The sequence below is a fragment of the Pisolithus orientalis genome (assembly GCF_024613125.1).
Source record: "Pisolithus orientalis strain OTSU chromosome Unknown F5J12scaffold_39, whole genome shotgun sequence".
Taxonomy (NCBI): Eukaryota; Fungi; Basidiomycota; class Agaricomycetes; order Boletales; family Pisolithaceae; genus Pisolithus; species Pisolithus orientalis.
The window spans coordinates 73,653-96,038 of NW_026260820.1; the positions used below are offsets into that span (position 1 = coordinate 73,653).

The following is a 22,386-nucleotide window of genomic DNA, read 5'->3' on the forward strand; positions in this document are numbered from 1 at the left end:
CTAGCTAGCGAATATAATAGTAATTTATATAACTCCGCGGAACCAGAAGTTGCACTATTGGCAGGGTCCTTTGTGTTTTGTTTGTCCCGTGTCAGTTGTCATCATTATTCACTGAATGAAATGGGCGTTCCCCTCTTCCAACTGCATAGAACGCTGATAGTCGAGTTAACAGAATATGGATGATATCGCCGGTGCTTATGCCCAACGTTTCAGCTGCTACCAAGATATACCAACAGACATATCGCTGTATCCATCCTCGTCGTCGCGTATTGGCAAGTCACCGGAGCACCTATACAAAGATTCCATATACACCAGCGCAACAACCAGTCGCACATCGGCAAGCACAGAATCAACCGGTGACCTTTTCCCTCTCCAGCGCCTCCCAATACGTCCAAAGGCGTCATACAAACTTGTCGATTTCATCATCCACCAAACTCTCGGCACCGGCAGCTTTGGACGCGTTCACCTTGGTGAGCGACAATCCATCTGTCCAATGCCTTCCTTGACTGGTTTATTTTTGCACGGGCAGTTAGAAGTATATATAACCACCGTTTCTACGCCATCAAGGTGCTGAGCAAGGACAAGATCGTTCGCACAAAACAGGTGGAACACACCAACAATGAAAAAACTCTCCTCGAGGCTGTGCAACATCCTTTCATAGTCAACCTATGGGGCGCCTTTCAGGATGCTTCCAATCTGTACATGGTGATGGACTTTGTTCCGGGTGGTGAATTGTTCACCCTGCTGCGCAAATCGGGGGTGCGTCTTGTGGCATGTTTTATGGAGGTCGGCATGGCTGAAGGATCTTTGCAGAGGTTCCCCGAGCCCGTTGCCAAATTTTACGCAGCAGAAGTAGCTCTTGCGTTGAACTACTTGCACAGACTCGATATCACATACCGCGACCTCAAACCAGAAAATATTCTCCTTAATGGAGACGGTCATATCAAAATTGCAGACTTCGGCTTCGCAAAGCGTTGCTCGACTACGACATGGACGCTCTGTGGCACACCAGATTATCTTGCCCCTGAAGTATGGCTGCTCATCTTGTACCAAGTATCCACAACTCACCTCCTCGTAGATAATCCTCCAACAACGATATACCAGGAGCGTTGACTGGTATGCCCTCGGCGTACTCATCTTTGAGATGTTAACTGGCTTCCCACCCTTTTACCAACCCTCGGGCAACACGAGCATGCTATATGAACGGATCCTCCGAGGACCCAAATCCATCTCTTGGCCAGCATTCCCGCCACAGACTGTGGATTTGATTCTAAAATTGATGGAGAGTGACCCCGTCAAGCGGTACGGAAAGTCGGGGTATGGGACTGGTGATGTCTTCATACATCCCTGGTTCAGCGAAGTCAACTGGGAGAGACTCAACGACCGGAAAATAACGGCACCTTACTGTCCTAAACTACAGGGCGAGGGGGATGCCAGCGCGTACGTTTCTCTATTCGTTTTCGGCAGCTGTATATGCTAAAGATCATGAAGCTTTGAAAAATACCTCGAAGAAGATGTGGCTTTGACCTATGGTAAACCAGCGCTCGATCCCCACGCACTGGAATTCCCCGATTTCGAATATACCTGCCCAACAAAATATCCCAATTATTAATCTGGGGGGTTGCATGAGGTGTGCTAGAATGTAACACTTGGTGTTCTCTATTCCGTGAGTGTCGGGCCGTGTTTTAATTTACTTATCTATGTATCGCCCTCCTGCACGGCATATATGTCTTGGCATTGCGTGTTCCGCTATTAGAATATTGTCACCCAACACCTTAGATATCTTATGGTAACGATAACCGTGGAGTATCTGTACTCCCCGCGGCGTTTACCCTCGTTTACCTTGTGGTACTTGCGGCCAGCGACAACCGTAAGACCTGATTGGTTACTTTTACGTTTACAATCGGACACGTCTCATCCATAAACTTGCCCCGGCATGTTCCAACCTTCATTAACCACAACTCTCTTGACGCCCACGATTTTTCCTTTTTGATAGGCAAGCTGAGTAGGTGGTATTACGTGGCCTACCGACACCTGCAAATTCGTCAGGTGTAATTTCACTGAAGCGTCGCGAAGTCATAAGGTGTCACTCTATTCCTCCCCCTGTTCGACCGCAGGCATACAGGAAGTAAAAGCTAGAGGAGCTAGCCTGCTGATCGAATGAACCAATGAGGTCGGCTCGTGGATTTCAGCGAATTTTGATCAAGTTTAATGATACATAGACATCAGTATACACCACCTGCTTTGCTAGGGTAAGGCACTCTTGGCAAGTCAAGGTACACTTGGCATCCAACACCATAGGTGCGGCACTTGCATATACTATATGGTGCCATGGACGGGAACAAAAAGGTTTACACTTGTCAACACAATGTCTCTGCACTATTTTCACTCTATTGACCAGAACGGGAGGTGAGAATAGAGGTGATGCTGATGGACGGAAGGGACATCCAAGTTGAAACTGAAAGGACACTTTCCCCTTGGATGGATAGATGGCTATACCACTACACAGTACTACATAGATCAGATAGTAGATGGGTAAGCAAGCGTGTGCGAAAGACTTGCTAAAAGGAGGCAAGTGCTCCATCGAGCTATTAGCGTTGCGATCCTGCAACGCTCAGCTCGCAGCAATGGGTTTGTTATTCTCCCTTCCTCTAGCTGGGCCACTGGGGACCATAGCATCGTCATGCCTCGGTGGTCTGGCGTTTTGTTTCACTAGTACAGCAGGTGAGCCTGGATAATATTCATTTACTATGCTGTCGTAACCTATGTATGCAACACATGGCAGCGTCCATGTTCTGCAAGTCATGCAACTGCAACTCCTCGATTGCTACTCGCGTTGGCTTTGCGGTGAGCCTTACTCTCATTATTCTCTATCGGAATACATAATGATGTCCTCCACCTCCCCTTCAGATCATATTCATTCTGAACTCCTTATTGGCGTGGCTCATGAAGACGCCGTTCGCTATACGAAAGATCGAAGAGTGGAGTTATGACTACATCAAGATGGATTGTGCGGAAGGAAAGTGTTACGGAGTACTTGCAGTCAGTGTCATGCTTCGCCCTCCTGTTCTCGCTGTCGCTCACCCTGACACCATAGGTCCATCGGATATGTTTCGCACTTACTCTCTTCCATGCCATTTTAAGTTTCTCCCTGATTGGAGTCAATGACTCTAAAGACAAGCGTGCGGCTATTCAGAATGGGTAAGTTAGGTCTCCTCCGTACCCTCGCCCGCTCATCACGAAGACGTTAGGTGGTGGGGCCCGAAGGTCCTTCTATGGATTCGTTCTGGTCGTCGTCAACTTCTTCATTCCCAATGGCTTTTTCATGTTTTGGGGAAATTACATCGCCCTCATTCGGTGCTACTCTATTTATCCTGCTCGGTCTTGTTCTCCTGGTTGATTTCGCCCACACCTGGTCAGAAATGTGCCTCGAGAAATGGGAGGCGACAGACTCGACCTCATGGCAATGCATTCTTGTCGGCTCCACCGCAATCATGTACATTGCGACTATCTCTTTAACAGGCGTACTCTACGCCTATTTTGCAGGACCGGGATGCACACTCAACCAATTCTTCATCTCATTCAACCTTGCACTGTGTGTCCTCATCACGATTTTATGTGTACACCCCGCCGTTCAGGAGCGTAACCCACGCTCGGGTCTCGCTCAGGCAGGTATGGTGGCTGCGTACTGCACGTATCTCATCGTATCCGCCGTCTCGAACTACGGGCATGGCACGTGCAACCCCCTCAGTCGGGCGAGCACAACGAGGATGACGACCGTCGTACTGGGTGCTGTATTCACCTTTTTGGCAATCGCCTATTCTACTTCACGGGCGGCGACGCAGAGTCGAGCGTTAGTTGGAAAGGGAAGGAAAAACGGTAGTATACAGCTTCCAATCGACGACGGCACTCAGTCGGAAATGGGTGTTGTGAGTACCCAGCCGGAGCGCATGGAATCACCAAGATACCAGGCTCTACTGGCTGCCGTCGAGGCAGGGTACGTCACTCAGACGCCACCAAGGTGCTTTTTTAACATGTTATCCATTTAGTGCCATCCCCGCGTCAGCATTGAGGGAAGACGAGGATGAAGACGAAGACGAAGCGGATACGGTCGATGATGAACGCACTGGCACTCGATACAATGTACGTCTACGTTCTCTTGTGTCCCTATCTCTGTTGACGGTAGTCCCCTGTTAATAGTATTCATGGTTCCACGTCATATTTGCGATCGGTGCGATGTACGTCGCAATGCTACTCACGGATTGGTAAGTTGGGGTATCAAATTCCAGCACATTCCCGCCAATCTGCAAATGATTTTTTTAAGGAACGTGGTGTCGCAGGAAGAAGGTAGCAACTCAGACCAGATTGTCCGTATCGGTCAGTCACACATCGCGATGTGGATGCGGATCGTGAGTAGTTGGGTGTGCATGCTTTTGTATATTTGGAGCTTAATAGCACCGGTACTTATGCCTGATCGGTGAGTGAGGTTTTTGGCGGCAAACGAGCACCTCCTAATCGTTATGTCATTCAGGTTTGGAGATTAGCTGTTGGATTCCCGGAGTGTCACTATTTTACTTCTGTTTTGTGCTGTTGGGAAATGCAATGACACGATATTTATCTGATCTGATGTCGTAGTCCCTTGTTGGGCGCGAGTTCCATGGACATAAGAAAACGGCGAGATCAGAAGACATGGGGCAGGGGGCACCTCAATTTCCCTCAAATCGAGTGAATACAGTATCCCACATTTGCTGATTGTCCCAAGTCATAGGCACGCGTCCACAAAATCAAATGTTTCGTTCGCAGGGTCAGTGCGAGACCTTACAAGACTTGTTGATTTACCAAATATGCAAACCAGAGATTCATGGACGTCGATGGGAAGACTAAGAGGTTGCCGAATACAGGATGCCTTCACGGATGTTGAACGTGCACCACGTCTTAGACTGCTAAAAAGTGTACCGCACTTATCAGAACCGGGAAACGGAACAGTTTCCTCAATGCATCTTACCATCATTCTTGACCTAATGACCTCAGCCTCATGCATGCTAGCGGGCTCTCCCTCGACATCCCCATGCTTAACGAGCCATAAAGTACAATCAGTGAGGAAAGTAAACGAAGGGCCCAAAGCTGGTTTCCGAATCGCAGATACGAACGGAGAGTTGGAATTTTGTTGCACAACCGCGGACGTGTCGTTCACGACCTGTAGACATGTAGGATGGATGTCATGGAATCAGCAAGCCAGAAGCTTACCAGAAATGTGAAGTAGTGCGTGCGAGCAAAATCGCGAAGGTCTTGCATGAAGGTCGTCATCGTTGCGTGTCCATGGGCGGAAATATTGCTCAAAGAAGGTGCGAGGAGAGGCGTAATGGAATCGATGATCACGCATCGCACCCTGGGTCCGCCTGCCCTGGAACCAGCCTACCCTCTCATCAGCTCGACGCCAAAACAGGTCTCTCTAGCAAGGCATAACCTACGTCTGCTCTCTCGCGAAGGTCTGCAACAAGGCCTTGGGCATCCCCGATATTCAGCACGAGAGCCACCTGTAGTCGTTCAAGGACAGCTGAAACATCCTCTCGCGGTGTTGGCTCAAAGGCTTGGGTTTACGGATGAAAGGCGTCACCTCTGCACCGAGCTGATTAGCCACTCGAGTAGTCCTGTCCACGGAAAAGTCGCCACATGTATCCATCCAAAGCACAGATGTATCAGGATATGCGATCAGTAGTCGTAGCGAAATTTGCAACGCCAACGCCTAATAGGATTCGTGAGGGCATTGAGAAGTGAAAGATCATACTACCCGTTGAAGTTCATCTCACCGTCTTGCCCGATTCCTTCTCTCCGGAAATCTCGAATACTCGACCACTACCAAATCCTCCAACGAGTTCATCCAACTCGCTCACTCCAGAAGATATTTCTAAAGCATATTCACGCTGCTTGCGGAGTGCCGACTCAAGTTCTTCGTCACCGCGGATGCCAGGAGCAGATGCCCGCTCCGCGACCAGCGACACGTATTTGTCGAGTTCCCCACAAGTTACGAGCCCACGGGGTAATTTTGCAAATAACTCAATGTTAGACCCATCGAAGAAAAGGAGATCCGTATCTGTCTTGATTCCGCAGCTTTCAAACGCAGAGACGAGATCAGCTGGAAGAGTCGGGATGAGTGTGTGTAGTCGCATCGTACGAAGAACTCTTCCCAACCATTCGATTGTGGAAAGAAGCTACAAACGGGTGCTTAATTTTACAGGGCAAGTTTGTCTACTTAGGCATTCCTTAGGCATTGTAAGTTACCAAGCCTCCATCCAATTGAATAGCCTTTTGGGAGCCAAGTACGAATCATCATAACAAGTTCGCGGAGCTCTATGGTATGCGACTTTGAGAGTTTCCACGTAGTTCGCCAAAGCCGGGTATCTGTTTCCTTCTCGCGCATATCTTTGCCTCGTCACGCACATTTCATACTGGGTCCAAGCCAAGGACATTCTTCCGCTCACCATCAAGTGAGGCAGCTTCTGAGTTGTCTTGCAAGCTCCGGTGGACGCCAAAGTAAATGCTAGTTGCCGCAGGGCTTGGAATCGCCGATTCCCCCGGCATCCAGCCCATCGCCTGTTGCCCGCAATAAGATGACAGCCTGATGCACTCTGACGCGACATGACGCACCCGCGATGTCCTCTCGAATGCACTACTCGTCATCTGCGATTTGAGGTTCCGACGCACCAGAAGCGTGTCCAGTAGGGTCTGTCGTATTCGTTACGAATATCGCTGGCATGATAAAGTCATCAGGAAGAGACACAACACACGTTTGAGTAAATTCGAGCAATCGGGATTGCAAACATGCCATAGAAATTCGTGGTTGGAAGGGCGAGGAAAGTGATTAAGTCGCCCAAGGAAAATATACTTGCAAACAAGCCGGTCTGGATAGCTCCCCGTATCAAACGCCTGAGAAGGGTGTCTGTCGCCGCACAACCTGTCTTTGCACGCCAGAGGACAATGGACAGTGTGCCTAGAAACGTGTCAACAGTTGCGGCAAAATAATGGGCCCAGACGCAGATACTGGCTGGTTATGAAAGTGTCTACAATCACTTGCATTGAAAGCCAGGCCGTCGCGAGGCCACTGATAAGTGGCATATCAGCGATCCTTGGGGAAAACAAACGTATCAATATCATTCTGCACGGCACCTGGGATGAAAATAACTTACACGAAGATGATCCATGCTTTGACACCGCAAGCAATGCCCAGAGCAAACGTGGGGAGAGCCATCATGGTAATGATACCATAAAGCACTTTGTTGTCGGTAAGGCGGTATATTCTGCATCGACAGCTGTTAAGAAGTTGTTGCCACACTGTTGCGCACATACCGGTCGTTAAGGAACATGTGTGTTACAAATGCGGCAACTGCAGTGCCAATGGGTGTGAAGGGATATGGCCATACAGCATCTTGAAAAATGAGTCAGCTACAGTACAGCGGAAAGATGAGTGACAACTCCTGACACTGCAAGGCGGTTGGATTTGCGTAATTCGTAACCCTAACAGAAATTTAATCCACCACGAAACACAAGGGGACCATAAACGAACATATATACCCAAGCCATATAGATTGCCCTGTCAAACGTGATGATGCATGAAGGTTCGTTTCCACAGGGTAAGACTACCTACGCTATGCTGTGGAATGTGTCAAGGAAGAATAAGAACCACACCATGCATCTGGAAACTGGATATGAACAAAGGCAGCATTGCACGAGGGAGAAAGAAACAGACTTCACGGGAAGTCGGTCGTTAAATTCTGAGACAAGAGACAAGAAGTGGGTGATAGGACCGCTTGCAACAAGAATCTCACTTACTGGCTTGGTAATATGCAGCGAATTGATACGAGACGATTCCATACAAGTAGGTGTTGACTTTCGGGGTGGGTAGTCATTGTCACAGTGGGCAATACGAATACGAATACAATACCTACAGAAAATCCCCACTAGGAGAGTGCCTAATTGCCCAACTTGATTAGTTCCGTGAGTCCAGCTGAGCGGACTGGCAGACGACTCACCGAGAGTCTGATCGTACAGGCCCATGGGAGAAGACGTGACTCTAGCCGAGAATGAAGCCTATATGGTCCCCCGACCTTATATTATTATGCTTTTCCGAACAAGTTTTCGGCCCTGAATGCTGGATGACGCATTTTCTCATCGGCAGACCGCTAGTTGCCATTTTGACACCACACTCCTGAGTCGCTGCATCTACAAAACGCTTAGTGCTCTTAGAGCACTCAGCATTTGCCGAGTTGAATAACAGTACTTGCCGAGCTCTTGAACAACTCAAAAACTGTCAAAAGTGTATGCTGTAATTCGACCGCTTTGCAGATGTATGTACATAAAAATTTCAAGAGACTAACCTTAGTTCCGACCATCCGGTAGGTCATTCTTTACCGGGACACAAAGCTCGGGGGTATCACATGGTCCGTCTGTGCTGGACAGCAAGTGGACTGGTGGTAATCCAAAGTTAGCTACATAGCTTGGACTTTTCATTCGCTGTGACAGCCAGGGGGTGCCAAGGGGTGTCGTGGTTTGGGAATCCTCCAGTCAAAATGAAATGGTATGTAAATGATCTTCTCACAGGACCAACTTACATAACGCCGAATCCTTCGGCATGTTGCGACCTACGATGCCCACTGAACAGCAACAAGGAAAGATAATCAACAACCACTGAGCACTCTGTCAGTTTCGACATAATCTGTCAAATTCTGACTCGGAAATGACCCTCAAATTGTTCACCAAACAGCCATGGAAGACGCTCTATCTCGCTTTCAAGCTTTCTACCATCCTTCTGCTAGTGCCAGCGTGGTCGATAACGTATCTCTTTACGCGGCCTCGGCCCACATGGTCGTGGCGCCATGCTATGGTAGTTGCGCTTCTGCGACACCTGACTTCTTTGTCAGTCGTGTATGTAGCATCGTTTCAATCCCTCCTTGCAAAGTACTAAAACTACTCCCCGTATTTCGGGTTTTCCAGTGTAGGAAAACTTGATCACCTACCAGACTACCGAACCGTCGACCCTGACGCTGAGGGTGTCTGGATAGGCGGGGTACCACACCTCATTACTGCAGAACTCAAAATTTGGTCAGCGGTGGCTGGTGTCACCTCGATAAACATCCCAGGATACTGGTATGCAAGGAAAGGTCTGGACCCGAGACCTACTGCGCCAGTCAAACCTAACCAAAGGGTTTTCCTATTCCTACATGGGGGCGGGTTTACTCAGTTGTCTGCGCACCCCAAGGCCATGACATCTAATTTACCTCGCAGTCTCGTGGAGTTGGTCAATGATGCGCCGTACGCGCTCGCAGTTGAATACCGTCTCTCATCATCCTACCCGTTTGCTGAAGAGCACCCGTTCCCGACTGCTCTCCTCGATGCACTTGCTGGGTACGATTACCTTGTCGGCGTCATGGGATACAGACCCTCGAACATCATTGTCGTTGGTGACTCTGCTGGCGGAAATATCGCACTGGCTTTGACACGGTACCTCGTAGAAAACGAGGGTACTACCAAAGTTCCTCTTCCCGGTCCACCCGGACTCCTCCTCCTCAGCTCGCCCTCGGTAGATTTGAGTAACTCTCATTTGACTCCCGGCTCTTCTGCACTCACTCACGACATGGACATCCTCGGGGGCTTCTATGGAGATCCGAAACGCGTACCATATCGCACATACGCCTACATTGGTCCTTTCGGATTCGGTATGGCGTCGTGTAACCGATACATATCACCGGCGTCTCTGAGTTCATTGATGCAAGTACGGTTCAAAAATTTCCCCCGCACGTTTATTGCCGCGGGAGGAGCTGAGAGGTTCCTTGACCTGATACGCACACTGAGAGATAGGATGGTCAAGGATATGGGCGAAGCCCACGTTACGTATCACGAAGCGGACGATGCGATACACGATTATCTCGTCTTTCCCTGGCACCCTAGCCGTGCCGCTACTCTTACAGCCGTGCAAAAGTGGCTTACCTGAGGTTGGTCACTGGTAGGACAGCATAGTATTCCTCGATTTTCCATCGACTTCGGCTTTGTGGTAGGTTTGCAATGCTATCACACACCTACCTTGACTCGTTGGACGTGATGCGTCGACGTCTCGACCCCGGTGAATATAATAGTTCTTTCAGTCAGTCTCACCGTTCGCCGCTCCTCTGTAGCTCAGTATGTAGTATATGAAAAATCGTTTACTGTAGTGCATCTCGCGTTCTATCTCTGGCCATTACGATATGTATCTAGTCTCATTTCTAGATCGAGTTGTTGTGGACTATCGTTCTTGGCCTTTTTCGAAGGATTGTTGAAGGAATTTTTCTCGTCTCATTTTTAACTTTCTCAGCTAGTCCCTCAAGGCCTCGGCCTATTGCTTCAGAATGTTTTACGGGGGATTTAACGCGTATTCGGCTCACGGATGGTGATGGCACATGCCACGCAGCTACTCATCTCTATGATTTGGTCTGTTGGTGACTACCGATTCGGACAAGCTTACCAGAGCTTATCGCATTCAAACCAGTACTCGCTTCATAGACAGTCTGGTATCCAGACTACTATTTGCGACCCAACGGATGAACGCCGAGGGTTTCCCTTGAAGTGGGTGGTGAGCAGTGGTGAGCTTATATCCGTCGGAGTAATAGTTTTGGTTGCCATTAGTACTGATAATGTAGCTTGTACTGCACACCCGACGGTCGCACCCGGTATCGAAGCTACATGATCCCCGGTTGTGATAAATCATGTGTCCGTTTCAAACATTGACGCCCTTCGCAACTTCTGTGTCCCCGCCTTACCGTTCCGTAGTTGTTTCGCCTGCAGTCCCTAGCTATGTCGTTGGCATTATGGATCAAGCAGCCATGGAAGACATTCTATCTTACTTTCCACGTCTTCACTATCGCCCTTGTTTTCCTCCCGATACACGCAGTAAAATTCTCGTTCACACGCCCAAGACCAACTTGGTCATGGAGGCATGCGATGAGAGTAGCCCTCACACGGAGGCTGGGCTCTATCGCCACAGTGTAAGTAGCACACCTCTTGTCCACCGTCTTGGAGGACACGAGACTTACCAACCCCTCACGATAATCTTCCAAAAATCATCAGCTTAGGGAGGGTACCTTTCGACCCAGATTACCACGCTATCGAGCCTGGGCCTGGTGTGGAAGGTGTCTGGATGGACGGAGTACCCCACCTCATGAACGCAGAACTTAAGATCTGGTCATCCGTTGCCAACGTTACATCGATACGCATTCCGGGGTACTGGTATGCGAGAACAGGTTCGAACTCGAAACCTCCCACACCCACTATAACTGGTCAAAAGGTTTTTCTATACATACACGGGGGAGGGTTCACTCAACTGTCCGCGCATCCTCGGTCCCCCACATCCATTATTCCCCGTAGTCTAGTGGAGTTGACTGATGACGCTCCATATGCACTGGCAGTCGAGTACCGCCTCTCATCGACGTATCCATTTGCCGAGAAACATTCGTTCCCGGCTGCTCTCCTCGACGCACTCACAGGATACAACTTTCTGGTCAATACCATGGGATACGATCCCTCAGATATCGTCGTTGCTGGTGACTCCGCTGGCGGAAATATTGCCCTCGCTCTGACTCGGTACCTCGTGGAGAACAAGGGTAGTACCGAAATCTCTCTTCCTGGACCACCCGGACACCTTTTAGTCAGTTCACCCGTGACAGACATGAGTAATTCGCATGTAACACCCGGTTCTTCGGCACTCGCGAACGATAAGGATATTATCGGTGATTTCTACAACAACCCACATGACACTCCTTACCGTGTTCTCGCCTACGTCGGCCCATTTGGAGCTGGCATCGCATCGTGCAATCGCTATGTCTCTCCCGCATCTTTGAGCCCGTTGATGCAATCCAGGTTCATTGGATTTCCGCGTACATTCATCATTGCGGGCGGAATGGAGGTGTTCCGTGACCAGATACGTTCGTTGAGAGATAAGATGGTGAGGGATATGGGTGAAGCGCAGGTGGCGTACTATGAACCGGTCGATGCGGTACATGACTACATTGTCTTCCCCTGGCACCCCGATCGTCCTGCTACTCTCAAAGCAATCCAGGAATGGCTGGTGTCAGGATGAGACTACGATTGCCAGGGTGCTTCTATGTATTGGCCAGTCTTGGCGCCTATAACTTGAATTGCTGTGCCTTCGATCCAATTTGGTGGCTACAGTGACGACCACTGCAATCGGCCTTTGGTGCAATTTTCGGTCTCAAGTTTCTTCTCCGTCCGAACGAAGCTTCCAATGAACGTTCCGCCGTCGTTCAGACTCGAACTGTGAAATGCATGAAATACGAGATCTTAATGCTATCATATGCCTTATGTGAACAGCAATATTATATCATTCCTGCAGTTTGCGTTGTACACACGACGTGATACAGTGACTAGGGAGGTATGATTAATTTTGGTCTTGTACCTGTGTACATATTCAATGATTGGCCAATTATGATTGATCTATCTTCGACGACAGAGGGACCTACGTATTGACCACTAGTTTTGCACGCAGGTAGAAAGGTTGTATGTTTGATAGGAAATTGCAGAACACACGGATTTGAGGCGCAATTTTCGGAATTTGCTGTTTGCTGCTGGTGCGTTGCGGTAGTGCCCCCAAACCACCCCGTTTTGTGCAAACGATTCGTTAGGAATCTCTCAGCACGATGCCCCAGTGGCTCGACTTGCAATAGATGCCTTCCTTTTGTCAGGGGGTGAGTGATAAATTATAACGTGAGGCAGGAGTCAGGATGATTTCGAACGTTCTGTTGAGCAATAGGATTACGACTGCACTTTCTTGCTGTGAACGGGTTTTCTTCATAGATCCGCTACTATGTACTTGTCAGCCTTGTTCGGAGATCTTTAATCATGCCACATCCCGAATCTCTCCTACGAGCATATGAACCCAGGGTCCCTGCGAAGCTAGGGGGGACAGAACTCCGTCCAGGAATGAACGACTCGATGCCACTCTACAGAGCAGGCTTTTTCTTAGAATCTTCTGTAGAAACGCGTTATCTCAGTGTGTCGGAAACTTCTCGGGAGATGATCAGCATGCAAGTCACCGCCTGCATTTTCTTCCCTTCAGGTTTAGCATTACGACGCCTGAGGGCTTCTTGGTCTATTATTGTTTCATAATCTTCTCGAGGAAAAGAAAACTGGCCGTCTACTAGAATATTGTGACCCCATGCTGCCTTGTTAGAAATAAGAAATCCCTGCATACCAATCCGGGAGATGGAAAATGTGTGAGCTGTGAGGAAGTATGGGTTATACCAGAGGTCTGTTGGGAGGGAGTCGACCGTAATTCCTATCCGACATTATAGAGTACTACAAAAACTGGACTATTCAAAGCCAATCAGTATCGATTAGATTAATCACTCGTTAACCGTGGCTACATCATACGGTAGGAGACGAGAATAAATTTACATATACATGCCGTTGTTTGATCTGTGTCTGAAGTCTCGTTTCAATTTGTAAGTACGTCTCGGGGCCGCTGCTCTGGCACACATGTACACCTCCTCGCGTCAATAAGTTTGCAACTTCATTTCATCCGCACACACTTCAATGTGTTTGTCAAGACCCGACGATCATCATCCTTGGTAATCTTCAGATCTGTGCTGCCCCGTCCAGCAGTTAGGTCAATGTTAAGCGGACCTTCTGGGTAAAATACCTCCCCCTGTTTTCCACCAAAGTCAAAGTCGACCAACATTGCCCTATTTCCATCGCAGACGACGATGTTCGGGCACCGCAAGTCCCCATGAACAAGGTTTTCGGCATGGAAAGAATTAACAAGCTCCCACAGCTCTTTAGCCCATTCACTGTGTTTTTCGACATGTCGAAATAACGAAATCGGTGTAGCGGTCTTCAGATACTCCATTGCAATGCCGAAATAGCCTCCGGGGAGCCTCTGGAAGCCCAAAAGAGCGGGCGCATGTTTACGATCCGCACAAAACTTGTGCAATTCATACGAGTAACGGCGTGTAAATTTGACCAAGATTTGCTGGCCCTCAGTTGTCTCTGCGACGTACAGGTGGCGGTCAGGAGCTCGGTCGTAAAAAAAATCGACAATTTTGAACTCGATTTGGGAGCCGGAGTCAGGACTGCGCAGGCTAGTAATAGGAGGTAGTTTGCGGCGGCTTTCTTCAATCGCAGGGGGGGGATTGTCAATCACCTGCATGGCCTCTTGGCTGATGCGAGCAAGGAGGACAGAGGCCGCTGTGAAGGCGTTGTAGAGTGCGATCCGGTCGTCACCGTCACCCGAAGCCCAAAGGCACGACAGTCCCGGCGTCAGGTTAACCACCCGCCATCGACCGAGAAAAATCATAGCATAAAACGTGACAGTGTAACCTGGTGCAATGCATGATTTCAGCTGTGGATGAAATGCAAAGATAAGATACGACATACCGATAATGGTTAGCCCAAGACATGGTAAGCTCCAACCACTCATCACTAAAGGAGAAAGACCATTCTCCACTGCTGTCTTGATTGTCTGAGCGAAATAGCCAACCATTTCTACGTGCGGGATAGCTGAGACACTGGCCTCATTTTTGAACTCGGTGATGCAGTACCCTGCTCCGTGTGGTCCGAGGACACACGCACCTGAGTGGCTGTTCTTGTCAATGTTGGTGGCCATTAACGTAAAAGAGAGGCCATCGGTACGCGCAGAAAATATCTTATTCAAAGCAAGTAAGCCTTCCTCCATTCTGGCTTGTTCATCCTCGTAGACAAGCGACATGAATTCCGCGAATTTGTCGACAGCCGATCGTAACTGTTGGGATGACACGTTCTCCGTGCCCAGAACACCCTTGTACCCACGGAAGATGTCAAGGAAGCAACCAAATCCTTCATACTGAAGTGAGATCGGAGGGAAGTCATCCATGAAGTGAGAAAGCTCGCGATCAAGAGGTTCCTTGGAGTTATAGACACGACGGTGTTCGATGACGCATTCCTCCGGGTCTTTGTTCAAGGATCTGTAATATTTTGGGTCTGCCAGCTGCGGTGGTGACACCTGCGTGATTTTGGCGCGCTTCACGGCATCCACTATGTTATCTTCAGCATGAGTACGTTTTTCCCCTTTCAAGTCATCAGTCGAGGAAGAGGGTGTTAGCAGAGAAAGAGTGAAGCTGACCTTTGGGCACAGGAGAAGTCCATTCTATGGCTAACTTGACCAAGTTCTCACCAAGAGAAATATATGAGTCAGCTGATTCGCCGGTGTCTAACACCATTTCAGCGATATCCTCCAGGTGAACACTGGGGGGCAAAATCGTGCGTGGTCGAGGTTCGTGAAGCTGCATGTGAATGCGTGAGCCTTCGCGGACCAGTATCTGAGACTAAGCTAACCTTCCAAAAGTTGATGCTACCTGGCGCGATTGATCTGGCGAGTAATGTCGACAGGCGGGCAGCAATTAAGACCGAGAGCTCCTCCAAACAACTGGCAGATTGAACCTGTTCGTCATTCGGGATGAACGTACATTTCAACTGTGTATTATTATGATAAAGAAACCAGATCTTGGATGGCATTAATGAGACAAAAAAAAACCTGGGCAGGGGTGACGTGCAATAACGCGGTGAGGAGAGAAAGAGAAAAAGGGGAAGGAATCGATGCGCGTGCATCACGTGATACGGTCTAGTTGCTGATCAGTCACGCGACTTAGGTGCCGACGAACTTCGCGACAGACGAAGGCAAGTAGTCGTATAAAGAAGCTCGCACCGTCGTCCGCTGACCAACACATTCGAGAGTAAGGTGGTTGACGTCAATGAAGTACACCGAAGGCAGCTCCCATATACATGCCTCGACTGGCTTCTCGACGGGAGAAGAATCAGAAAAGTTATGGGAAGTTACCTGAGATACGTTCACGTTTCGGTGAGGGGTGGTGAACTCTGATGGCCCGGTGGAGCACCTAAGCGGAGACTCGCTGAGCGCTTTTCCCTAATTAGACGAGTGCTTCAGCTTCTCTGACAGAGCTTCCACAATAACACGAGACTATAAGCCCAAATGCCAGATACCTGGACTAGGGCCATCACAAGACAGACCATTTTGCGCGAACCGCTCTATGTTTTCCTGGAGGATGTGCTCCTGAGCAGAGCGGTGGAGTAGGTGTCAAGTTTCCGAGGATGATCGATGATCAGCCACGACTAAATCACTCACTACTGTAGTATCCTGGTGTGGCATTGTTTGCGACGACGCCGAGAAGAACTAATAGCCCGAAAAGCGGCAAGTACTTCCGTTTGAGAGTCGTGGAGCTAGCGGATGCCATGTAAATCCAACGGACCGCGACAGAAACCTTGGCACTCGGTGTACTCGCCCGAGCCAGTGTTTACCCTAGTCGATGGAACCCAACCTAGTGGTCCTGGATAATATAAAAGGGTAACAGGCAGCCTAGGCCATGCAGAGTCCGCCTTGTGCGGCTCCGGGATCACTATCCCCCGAAGATGGCCAACATCTGAGGAGTGAGATTTCCCGGAATGCATGTGGCATGCCCTGGGTGTACTAACGCCGTTTTCCTTGAAATTAGGGTGAGTTTATAACCATGGGAATAATAGTTTTTGCCAGCACTAATTACACGGTCGCAACAAATCAAAGCTGCACAGCATCCATGATCCCCTTGGTCATCATAAATGATGAGGTATCCGTCTCAAATATCAACGTCCTTAGCAACTTCTGTGTCCTCGCCTAGCCAGTTGGTAGCCACTTCGTCTCCAGGCCGTCGCTATGCCGTTGGCATTGTGGATCAAGCAACCGTGGAAAACATTCTATCTTACTTTCCATGTGGTCACTATTGTCTTCGTTTTCTTCCCGATACACGCAGTAAAATTCTCGTTCACACGCCCGAAACCGACTTGGTCATGGAGGCATGCGATGAGAGTAGCCCTCACACGGAGGCTGAGTTCCGTCGGTGCATTGTAAGTAGCACACTTCTTGTTCGCTGTTTTGGAGACTGCGAAACTTACTGATCCTTCACGATAATATGCTAAAAATTGTTAGCTTACCGAAGGTACCCTTCGATCCAGATTACCGCACCATGGAGTCTGGGCCTGGTGTGGAAGGGGTCTGGATGGACGGAGTACCCCACCTCATAAATTCAGAACTCAAGATCTGGTCATCGGTGGCCAACGTTACATCGATACGCATCCCAGGGTACTGGTATGCGAAAAGAGGTCTGAATCCGAGACCTCCCACACCTATTGAAGCGGGTCGAAAGGTTTTTCTATTCATACATGGGGGAGGGTTTACCCACCTGTCCGCGCATCCTAGGTCCCCGATATCCATTATTCCCCGTAGTCTAGTGGAGTTGACTGATGACGCTCCATATGCACTAGCAGTCGAGTACCGCCTCTCATCGACATATCCATATGCCGAGCAACATCCATTCCCGGCTGCTCTCCTCGACGCACTCACAGGATACAACTTTCTGGTCAATACCATGGGATACGATCCCTCAGATATCGTCGTTGCTGGTGACTCCGCTGGCGGAAACATTGCCCTCGCTCTGACTCGGTACCTCGTAGAGAACAAGGGTAGTACCGAAGTCTCTCTTCCTGGACCACCTGGACATCTTTTAGTCAGTTCACCTGTGACAGACATGAGCAATTCGCATGTAACACCCGGTTCTTCGGCGGTCGCGAACAACAAGGATATTATCAGTAATTTCTACAGAAACTCACATGGTACTCCTTACCATGACACTCCTTACCAAGTTCTTGCCTACGTCGGCCCATTTGGAGCCGGCATCGCATCGTGCAACCGCTATGTCTCTCCCGCATCTTTGAGCCCATTGATGCAATGCCGATTCATTGGATTTCCGCGTACCTTTATCATCGCAGGCGGAATGGAGGTGCTCCGCGACCAGATATGCTCGTTGAGAGATAAGATGGTGAGGGATATGGGGGAAGCGCAGGTAACATATTATGAACCGGCCGATGCGGTACACGACTATATCATCTTCCCCTGGCACCCCGATCGTCCTACGACTCTCAAAGCAATCCAGCAGTGGCTGATGTCAGGATGAGACAACAGCTGTCAGGACGCTTTTTTAATGTATTGGTCAGTCTTGGCGCCTATAACTCCACAACATTATCCTTGAAATGCTATGTCCTTGGATCCGAGTCGGTAGTCATTGCGATCAGTCCCTGGTACAACTTCAGCTGCAATTTTTTTCTCTATCCGAACAGGTCTTCCAATAAGCGTTCTGCTGCCATTCAGGCTCGGGCTGTGAAATGCATGATCAGAGAGGTATGAGGTATGATCAATTCTGGTCTTCCGCCCGTGTACACGCCCAATTTATGATTGACTTATCCTCGACGATAAATGGACTGCGCATTTGTCACGAGTTTCGCATGCAAGTGGTGGTTATCTTTCCGTTGGCCGACCTCCATTGTGGAGAGCACTCTGGAAAGTACATCACAAGACGTCAGCGCCTCCAAACCACTTCGTGTTGTGAAATTAGACGATTCGTTGGGAATTATAACATGAGGCATGATTTGGGACGATCTGGAACATTCTGTTGAGCGGTGGGATTAGAACTGCATGCTCCTACCGAGAACGGGTCTTCTTCGTAGATCTTCTACTACTCGTCCGCCTCGTTCGAAGATCTTTAATCAAGCATTATGAACATGCGATCCAATGGCCCCTGCGAAGCCAGGCAAGACAGGATCCCGTCCAGGCAAGGGCGGCTCGATGCTACTCTAGAGAGCATGGTTTTCCTCAAAATATTTTGTAGAAATAAACTATCTCGACGTGTCAGAAACCCTTGTGAGATGATCAGTATGCAAGTCACTGGCTAATCTCTTTCCTTCGTGTCTCGCATTGCGACGTCTGAGGATTCTTTGCTTTGTTGACGTTCCAAACCTTCTCGGCGAAATGAAAACCAGCTGAGATGATGTTGCGATGTGGAATATTGTGTCCTCAAGTAGGCGCCCGGCGAGCTTCACGACGGAACGTGTCAACTGGGGTGATCAGCTGCAATAGGATGTGCATAGAGCAACCGATTCCTAGTACCACCAACCACAGAAGAACCATAAAAAATAGTTAAGCAAGTAACGGCTCTGTCTATGAGCGTCTGAAGGTAAGTAGTCGTATAAAGAAGCTCGCACCGTCGTCCGTTGACCAACACACTTGAGAGTATGGTGGATGGCACCAATGAAGTATACCGAAGGCCGCGCCCATACGCGTGCCTCGGCCGGCTTCTTGGCGAGAAAGGAGAGGAGATTTAACTGAGATGCTCACGTTCAGTCGGTGAGGAAGATGAACTCGGTGGGACACCTAAGCGGAGACTCGCTGAGCACTTTTCCTGGTGTCAACAAGCATTCGACAAGTGCTTCAGCTTCTCTGACAAAGCTTCGGCCGCTGTAATGCGAGACTCCATAAGCTCGAATGCCTGATATCCGGACCCAAGGAACCCGGGCCATCACAAGAGGACAGAACATTTTCCGCTAGGCATTCGCGTTCGATGGTTTTACGGAGAATGCGACCTGTATGAAAAGAACGGTGAAATAACTATCATGTTTCGAAGATGGTGAGCCACGATTAAATCCCTCACCGTCATAATAGTCTGCTCTACGTCTCTCGTGCCTTAGGCATCTGACAATGTCACTCGATACCCGTACTCCAAGGTTCCAGAAGCATGTATCATTTAAATTTGGTGAGCCTATCAGCCTTGCTAGGGCTGCCGCGACGTGGAGTTCATTTGTATTCGCATCGGAGCCGATTGCAGCTGGGCGCTGAGCGCTGAGGACGCGCTTAGCCAGCGATTTAACCTTCCGGTAACTCCTCTCGGCCGAGTTCTGACAGACGCTGGACGTGCTGTCGCGCGTCATCGCGCCACGGTCATGTGATGCTATAATGCCTGATTTGGGCAAGTTCAAGTTCCCCGGCCGATCCCCTGGGTATTAGGCACAAGTCCCGAGCGCATACTAATACCACCTCGAAGGTGTGGGTTCAGTCACTCCCCCTGATGGCCGCGGTCGCCCCATACGCCAGGCAGCCATGGAAGACCATTTACATTACTTCCGAAGTGCTCCTTATCATTACTTTGTTGCCAGTATGGGCAGTTACTTTTCTATTCACGCGCCCGCGGCCAACATGGTCGTGGACCCAGTCCATGCTCGTAGCAGTCGTGCGACGCCTCGCCGACATGCCGAACGCGTAAGTGGTCACTAACGTCGTCACACAAGAGTAACTAACAACAACGATCTCACCCCCAGCGTCGGAGCGTTCTTGCCTTTCCCGGACTATCGTGCGATTGAACCCACGTCGAACGCAGAAGGAGCCTGGATAGACGGTGTACCCGATCTCATCACCGCAGAGCTCAAGGTCTTCTCAGCAGTCGCCAACGTTGCGCCAGTCCGCATTCCAGGGTACTGGTATGCCAAGAAAGGTTTCCCCCGGAAACCTGCCTCCCCAGTCGAACCCAACCAAAGAGTATTCTTACTCATACACGGGGGAGCGTTCACGCAACTCTCTGCGCACCCTAAGTGTATGACATCCACCCTCCCACAGAGTCTCGTAGAACTATCAGACAATGCGACACACGCTCTTTCAGTAGAGTACCGTCGTTCGTCCATTTCTCCTTTACCCGATCAACATCCCTTCCCAGCCGCATTGCTTGACTGCGCTCGCAGGATACAACTACCTCGTCAGTACCATTGGATACGACCCGCGCAATGTCATCGTAGCAGGTGACTTCCGCTGGAGGAAACCTCGCCCTCGCCCTAGCGCGATATCTCGTCGAGAACAAGGGCACTGCGGACGTGCCTTTACCCTCACCTCCCGGGCATCTCCTACTCGTCTCGCCCTGGGCAGACTTGAGTAACTCACATGCGACTCCAGGCTCAGCGGCCTTCACTAACAACGCAGACGTTATCGGCAGTTTTTACACGGGTAGGGGGATATCCGCCGTACAGCGCGCTTGCCTATCTTGGCCCGTTCGGTCTGGGAATGGCATTTTATAATCGCTATATTTCTCCCGCGTCCATGAGCCCGTTTGTCCAGGCACGGTTTAAAGGGATTCCCGCGTACGTTTATTATTGCTGGTGGCGCCGAAAGGCTCGTCGATCAGATACGTACGCTGAGAGATAAGATGGCCAAGGATATGGAAGCAAGCCAGGTGGGATATTACGAAGGGACGGATGCGATCCATGATTATTTCATTTTCACTTGGCATCCTGGGCGCTTTGATGTACTCAAAGCGATCCAGGAATGGCTCGCTTAGGCCGCTGGGTTGACATTGTTCGTCAGTCTTATACCCGAGAACCTAGAAAGTACCCACACTCTAATACTGTCGGATCTTTTTATCCCGCAGTATGGTTCAACTGAGGTTCGCCGTTCCTTGAACGGGGTTTACTATAGTAATGTTGCTCTACCGACTGTGTCGCAGTGTACGGTCTGCACGTTTTGATACCTAATTTGTTCCATGCTTGGTAGTGTGTTCGCGACTGTACTTCGCATATCATAGAGTCAGGGTAACTCGGTAGAATTTTTCCCTCCCTTCTTTTTTTTTTTTGTTTAGGTAGGAGGAAAACTCATAAGTGAGTACCGGTTGTCAACCCCATGTGATGTCAGGTTGGGCTACCCATGCTAGAAACAGCATTGTGCCTCAAGGTGTTGAAGGGGCCCTGACTGACTAAAAACCTCCCTGGTCAATAACACAGACCCTGACAAGGGGACTGCTGACCACACAGGGAGCCAATCCAGAGGGGTCAAAACAGCCAGACACCACGCTTCCTGGTGTGCCATTGCCACCCTCTTTGGGGGATTACCTCTGATTTGTATATGAAGGTGTCAGGATTAAGTGAGGTGGCTGGCCAAATATCTGTGCCAATGGAAACCTCCTGCAGAAGGGCCTAGACCAAACAGCTCCCTCCAGTGCCCATGGGGTTGTACCCCCAGCTGTACATACCTCTAAAGGCTTGCTGATTGTTTTTAGCATTGGCTCAGGGAGGCTTGATGCCCATCCTTCTGGATGGAGGGGGTGGACTAGTTTCACTTTGAACACCTGATGGGGATTTCACCCATATAACTCACTTCATAGGCAGTGGGGCAGCCACCACACCAAGCCTCTGGACCTCAGTCAAGGTCTAGTGAGGGGAAAGTCCATCTCCCACCAGAGGTTTCCCTCCCTTCTTCATCAGTAAAGCTAAGTGTTCAAAAACCTGGGTTTTCAAGTGCTTAATGTTTGCCAGTGTTTGCCTGAGCATTCAAAAACTGTCTAATGTGCATGCTATAATTTGGCTGAATTTACTGATGTTCATCTGCAAAACTATGCACGAGCAAGTGAGCAGGTTATACCACTCCCCATTTAGAATTTCTCCATTTAGCTTGCTTGTGAATTATGAGAAGTGTATGGCTTATTTACCATGGCCTTATCGAGATCC

General features: G+C 49.5%; 9 protein-coding genes across 9 annotated transcripts; 6 read left to right on the forward strand and 3 right to left on the reverse strand.

Moving 5' to 3' along the window:
• Positions 1-85: 85 nt before the first annotated feature.
• On the forward strand, positions 86-2,023 carry F5J12DRAFT_854884 (kinase-like domain-containing protein). Its single transcript, XM_051746652.1, has 5 exons — positions 86-470; positions 530-759; positions 814-1,029; positions 1,079-1,440; positions 1,492-2,023. The coding sequence occupies exons 1-5, from the start codon at positions 176-178 to the stop codon at positions 1,610-1,612; spliced, it is 1,224 nt and encodes a 407-aa protein (XP_051596389.1). The 5' UTR covers positions 86-175; the 3' UTR covers positions 1,613-2,023.
• Positions 2,024-2,579: 556 nt separating this feature from the next.
• F5J12DRAFT_854886 (serine incorporator/TMS membrane protein) lies at positions 2,580-4,642 on the forward strand. The gene is made up of 10 exons (XM_051746653.1): positions 2,580-2,724; positions 2,786-2,847; positions 2,911-3,042; positions 3,098-3,201; positions 3,268-3,386; positions 3,451-3,997; positions 4,050-4,143; positions 4,201-4,265; positions 4,325-4,477; positions 4,532-4,642. The coding sequence occupies exons 1-10, from the start codon at positions 2,628-2,630 to the stop codon at positions 4,542-4,544; spliced, it is 1,386 nt and encodes a 461-aa protein (XP_051596390.1). The 5' UTR covers positions 2,580-2,627; the 3' UTR covers positions 4,545-4,642.
• A 106-nt stretch (positions 4,643-4,748) lies between these two features.
• On the reverse strand, positions 4,749-6,219 carry F5J12DRAFT_854896 (P-loop containing nucleoside triphosphate hydrolase protein). The gene is made up of 6 exons (XM_051746654.1): positions 5,811-6,219; positions 5,618-5,746; positions 5,472-5,567; positions 5,248-5,415; positions 5,006-5,197; positions 4,749-4,943 (listed from the first exon to the last, which is right to left on the reverse strand). The coding sequence occupies exons 1-6, from the start codon at positions 6,168-6,170 to the stop codon at positions 4,881-4,883; spliced, it is 1,008 nt and encodes a 335-aa protein (XP_051596391.1). The 5' UTR covers positions 6,171-6,219; the 3' UTR covers positions 4,749-4,880.
• Positions 6,220-6,307: 88 nt separating this feature from the next.
• On the reverse strand, positions 6,308-8,180 carry F5J12DRAFT_367008 (uncharacterized protein). Its single transcript, XM_051739070.1, has 13 exons — positions 8,031-8,180; positions 7,947-7,970; positions 7,831-7,887; positions 7,748-7,772; positions 7,646-7,693; positions 7,565-7,591; positions 7,481-7,515; positions 7,348-7,426; positions 7,188-7,298; positions 7,047-7,126; positions 6,789-6,991; positions 6,649-6,726; positions 6,308-6,594 (listed from the first exon to the last, which is right to left on the reverse strand). The coding sequence occupies exons 1-13, from the start codon at positions 8,053-8,055 to the stop codon at positions 6,445-6,447; spliced, it is 942 nt and encodes a 313-aa protein (XP_051596392.1). The 5' UTR covers positions 8,056-8,180; the 3' UTR covers positions 6,308-6,444.
• Positions 8,181-8,622: 442 nt separating this feature from the next.
• Positions 8,623-10,378, forward strand: F5J12DRAFT_367035 (alpha beta-hydrolase). Its single transcript, XM_051739071.1, has 2 exons — positions 8,623-8,922; positions 8,992-10,378. The coding sequence occupies exons 1-2, from the start codon at positions 8,735-8,737 to the stop codon at positions 9,986-9,988; spliced, it is 1,185 nt and encodes a 394-aa protein (XP_051596393.1). The 5' UTR covers positions 8,623-8,734; the 3' UTR covers positions 9,989-10,378.
• A 446-nt stretch (positions 10,379-10,824) lies between these two features.
• F5J12DRAFT_896400 (Alpha/Beta hydrolase protein) lies at positions 10,825-12,106 on the forward strand (the record flags this gene model as incomplete). The annotated part of the gene is made up of 2 exons (XM_051747936.1): positions 10,825-11,015; positions 11,098-12,106. The coding sequence occupies 2 exons, from the start codon at positions 10,825-10,827 to the stop codon at positions 12,104-12,106; spliced, it is 1,200 nt and encodes a 399-aa protein (XP_051596394.1).
• A 1,449-nt stretch (positions 12,107-13,555) lies between these two features.
• On the reverse strand, positions 13,556-15,186 carry F5J12DRAFT_772879 (uncharacterized protein; the record flags this gene model as incomplete). Its single annotated transcript, XM_051742274.1, has 3 exons — positions 15,143-15,186; positions 14,419-15,087; positions 13,556-14,361 (listed from the first exon to the last, which is right to left on the reverse strand). Exons 2-3 carry the CDS (start codon positions 14,891-14,893, stop codon positions 13,556-13,558), a joined length of 1,281 nt encoding a protein of 426 aa, XP_051596395.1. The 5' UTR covers positions 14,894-15,087; positions 15,143-15,186.
• A 1,560-nt stretch (positions 15,187-16,746) lies between these two features.
• On the forward strand, positions 16,747-18,080 carry F5J12DRAFT_854928 (Alpha/Beta hydrolase protein). Its single transcript, XM_051746655.1, has 2 exons — positions 16,747-16,917; positions 17,000-18,080. The coding sequence occupies exons 1-2, from the start codon at positions 16,874-16,876 to the stop codon at positions 18,021-18,023; spliced, it is 1,068 nt and encodes a 355-aa protein (XP_051596396.1). The 5' UTR covers positions 16,747-16,873; the 3' UTR covers positions 18,024-18,080.
• A 1,707-nt stretch (positions 18,081-19,787) lies between these two features.
• On the forward strand, positions 19,788-21,495 carry F5J12DRAFT_854936 (Alpha/Beta hydrolase protein). Its single transcript, XM_051746656.1, has 4 exons — positions 19,788-20,158; positions 20,218-20,648; positions 20,708-20,910; positions 21,018-21,495. The coding sequence occupies exons 1-4, from the start codon at positions 19,968-19,970 to the stop codon at positions 21,222-21,224; spliced, it is 1,032 nt and encodes a 343-aa protein (XP_051596397.1). The 5' UTR covers positions 19,788-19,967; the 3' UTR covers positions 21,225-21,495.
• Positions 21,496-22,386: the final 891 nt, after the last annotated feature.